This window comes from Bombus flavifrons, unplaced genomic scaffold (assembly GCF_040668555.2).
Source record: "Bombus flavifrons isolate JBK064 unplaced genomic scaffold, iyBomFlav1_principal scaffold0343, whole genome shotgun sequence".
NCBI classification, from domain to species: Eukaryota; Metazoa; Arthropoda; class Insecta; order Hymenoptera; family Apidae; genus Bombus; species Bombus flavifrons.
This window is the reverse complement of record NW_027185087.1, coordinates 30,390-34,105: the sequence shown is the minus strand read 5'-3', so window position 1 is coordinate 34,105 and position 3,716 is coordinate 30,390. Positions and strand designations below refer to the sequence as shown.

The window sequence follows — 3,716 nt, the reverse complement described above, 5'->3', positions numbered from 1 at the left end:
TTCCATAAAATAACTTTTCTACTCCTCTTCCCTTATTTCTTCGTCTATAACCTCTCTTCTGCTTCTATATTTATTTATGTATATCCATGTTTCTTGCTCTGTTTTGATCGTGTTGATTTTCTCCATTTTTTCCTCTTCCTGCTTCTCCTTTCTTTGTTTACACCACTGTTTAAACGGCTTCTTCTCCTCTATGAATTCTTCTCTGCCGCATTTCCATTTCCTAAATTTTGTCATTTTCCTTCTTATCTCCCTTTACCTCTCTTTCCACTCCTTGTCGTACCATACCTTTTCTACTATGCTCCATTTCCTTATCCTTACTCTCTTCTTTGGTATTGCCTCGTTTATCTTCTTCTTGATTTCTGTCCACATTTCCTCTACTGTTCCACCCCTGCTTGCCCAGTTTTTTCACTCCTCTAAATATCTTCCCACACTTTCTTTTGTCCATTCCCTTCTTTCCTTCTCTTCTTCTTTTCTTTCCTCATCTCTTTGCAACTCTGGTCCCCCTAATCCTATTTCTAACGGCATGTCGTCTGACTCTACTCTTTTTCCTACCTTTATGTCTGTTATTTCTTCGATCGCTTCCTGATTGCCAATCACGTAGTTTATTACCGATTTTCCCCTCTCCCCCACATAGGTCCACTCATATCCTTCTTTGTCTGGACCATTAATTATCGTCCAGCCTCTTTCATCCAGCAAACTTAATAGCGTCCTACCTTCCGTATTTATTGTCTTGTCTTTTGATCTCCTGCTTTTTGCTTTTCCTAGTCCCTCGTTTATCAGCCCTCGCTCCTCTCCCGTTCTTGCATTCCAATCTCCTCCTATGATCGTCACTTCCTTTTCCCTTCCCTCTACATTTTCCTCTATTTCATTCCATGTCCTTTTCGTGTCGCAATTATAAACCACCACTATTCTATAGGTCCTCTCCTTGTACCTTATTTTTCTTTCTACTATGTCATCAGTTATTTCCTTATACTCTATTTCCTTCAGATTTTTGTTTACGCCTGTTATTATACCACCATTTGCCCTTCCCTTTTTCCCTTCTCTCCTTGCTGCAGTGCATTTCCAGTCGTATTCCTTGGGTAGTCTATGTTTTACCCTTTCCCATTTGCTTTCCTCTGTCCATGTTTCCGTGCGGCCGATTACGTCAAATGTCCTCAAATATTCCCATACCTCTTTCTCCTTGTTCATTATCCCTGCTACGTTCCAGAAGCAGTACCCCTTTATGTACCCCGCCCCCCGTATCTATCTCCTTATCTCATCCTCTCGACCCTCGCCTTCTTTCTTCTTCTAGATTCTCCTCGCTTTCATTCCACCTATACCATTTGTCTTCTGTTTTCAGCTTCTTATAACCTATTGTATTACCTTATATAGTGTAACCTTGTAACGTATTGTATTACGTTTTATAGTATAACGTTATTTAGTATAACGTTATAACGTATTACATTATATACTGTTACGCTATGACGTATTACGTTATATAGTATAACGTTATAACGTAACACGTGATATGGTATAACGTTATATGGTGTAACGTTATAGCATATTACGTTATATAATATAAATAATTTATGTATACATTTACTGCCTCCTGGCATCCTTTGGCGCATCAGGAGCTCGGATTTCAGAGCGTCCGACCCGAGTTTCGTCCCGTTTGACAGCGAACCCATAGGCACCTGGACCAATCGTGATTCCCATAAACTCCCTGTTTTTAAAATGGGTATAAAACCATCATTAAAAAAATTACGCGTGTAACAGCTGTTATTTTTTGTTATTACTGATTTTGTTCGACTCACATGCTTCTGTTTATGTCTCGGACACGTTCTATCCTGTCTGGGAGTCCCGGATGTGCAGTTCCGAAACAGGTGGTGGGGAGAGCATGATGGCCGAAACTCAACGGCTGGTGGGGAGAAGCGGCATTATACTATGGCTAGTCTTTAACAGACCTTCGTACCGTGAAGGTGCTGTGTTTCAGTCTCCACAAGTACAAGTGCTAAATAACACTAACGCTCGATCGAGGTTCGGTTAATCTATTAAACAAATCCGCAACATACTGGGACAGTCATTGACAGACCATCGTACCGTTCGGGTGAAGCGTTTCAGTCTCAACAAGCGCAAGTAAAGTGCTAAATAACACTAACACTCGATTGAGGATAGGTTAAACTATTAAACCTCCACCACGTTGAGCGTTGTCATTCGAGGTACGCGATAACGTCCGATTGGTTTGATTTGTCCGGTTGCTATTTAATCGAATTCGCAACAAGATCCCTACAATGAGTAGAAATAACTACAAAGAAGTACGAGTAAAGAGAGAACGTTCGCCAGAATGGAGTAAACCTATTGTTAGTGCGAAACGCAAGCCAAAACAGGAAAAAGAAAAACCAAATTTCGAATTGTCTGGAAAACTAACAGAAGATACAAACACTGTAAATGGTGTGGTTATTAAATATTCCGAACCTGCAGATGCGAGAAAACCTAAACGAAGATGGAGGTTATATCCGTTCAAGGAAGAGAAAGCATTGCCTATCTTGTATGTTCATAGACACTCAGCTTATTTAATGGGTAGAGATCGCAAAATTGCGGATATTCCCTTGGATCACCCTTCATGCTCCAAGCAGCATGCGGTTCTACAATATCGTTTAGTACCTTTTCAAAAAGAAGGTGGAGGCGAAGGGAAAAGAATTTGCCCTTATCTTATAGACCTAGAGTCTGCAAATGGCACATTTGTAAATAATGTAAAATTAGAACCGAGAAGATATCACGAATTATTAGAACGGGATGTAATCCGTTTTGGATACAGCACCAGAGAATATGTTGTATTACACGAACATAGTCAAGATGATTCGTCGGATGATTAACTATTACAAGTACAACTGCTGCTCGTTCTACTGCGTATGTACTATTGTATTTTATAAATCATAATATTTCTCAAACATTTTACCTTTTTCAGTAGTTTATTCATTTATATGTTTTATTTCAGGATATTAGTTGGAAGAAGGTTCGAGAAAGAAGTTATGACACATAATCACATAGCTATATAGGTATCGTCTACCACTATAGCTAAGGCTAATTTGTGATTATCCTTAAATTGTACAGTGTAAGATATTAACTGGACTCATGTACATAATATTTTTTACATTTTATATAACTAGAAATGTAACTTAATTCTAATAAGTCACTTTTGACGGAAATATATATATTTATATATAATAACAATTTGTTTACTTTATTTACCCAGACCTGTTAAATAATAAATTTGATATTGTATATGCAATTTTATTACAGTATTTGCACATTAGTATAGACAAGTATATATAAAATATAAAAAATTCATACAATACAATTATTTTCTTAGTAATATATTCCCTATTACGATGTTGAAGATATTTACAGAATCTGGTTTACTTTTACTTCAAAGTTATAAAGTTTGTAGGGGAAGGAACTAATAAAGAAATAGTCTTTGACTTTTGCTTCCTTGCCGTGCTCCCTCCCTGTCGTTCCTCCCCCTCTTCTGCTACTCTTCTCTTCACTATTATCGCTTTCAATTCTGCCAGTCCTTCTCCAGTCTCATTTAGTGTTTCTACCATGTTCCTTGCTCCTCCTGTTATCTCACATTCCTCTAATATGTGTCTCAAGTTCCCCTCTCCTTTCTTGCATAATCTGCATCCTCTTTCTCCCTCCTCTTTCCAGTGTTCCCTTGCCCTGGTTTCGTTACCACA

General features: G+C 38.2%; 1 protein-coding gene across 1 annotated transcript; it reads left to right on the top strand.

Moving 5' to 3' along the window:
- Positions 1-2,160: 2,160 nt before the first annotated feature.
- Positions 2,161-3,183, top strand: LOC138189554 (smad nuclear interacting protein 1-like). The gene is made up of 2 exons (XM_069131564.1): positions 2,161-2,889; positions 2,978-3,183. Exon 1 carries the CDS (start codon positions 2,271-2,273, stop codon positions 2,853-2,855), a length of 585 nt encoding a protein of 194 aa, XP_068987665.1. The 5' UTR covers positions 2,161-2,270; the 3' UTR covers positions 2,856-2,889; positions 2,978-3,183.
- Positions 3,184-3,716: the final 533 nt, after the last annotated feature.

Coding starts and splice junctions, on each gene's coding strand:
- LOC138189554 (XM_069131564.1), top strand. CDS start 2,271: ATGAGTAGAAATAACTACAAAGAAGTACGAGTAAAGAGAGAACGTTCG.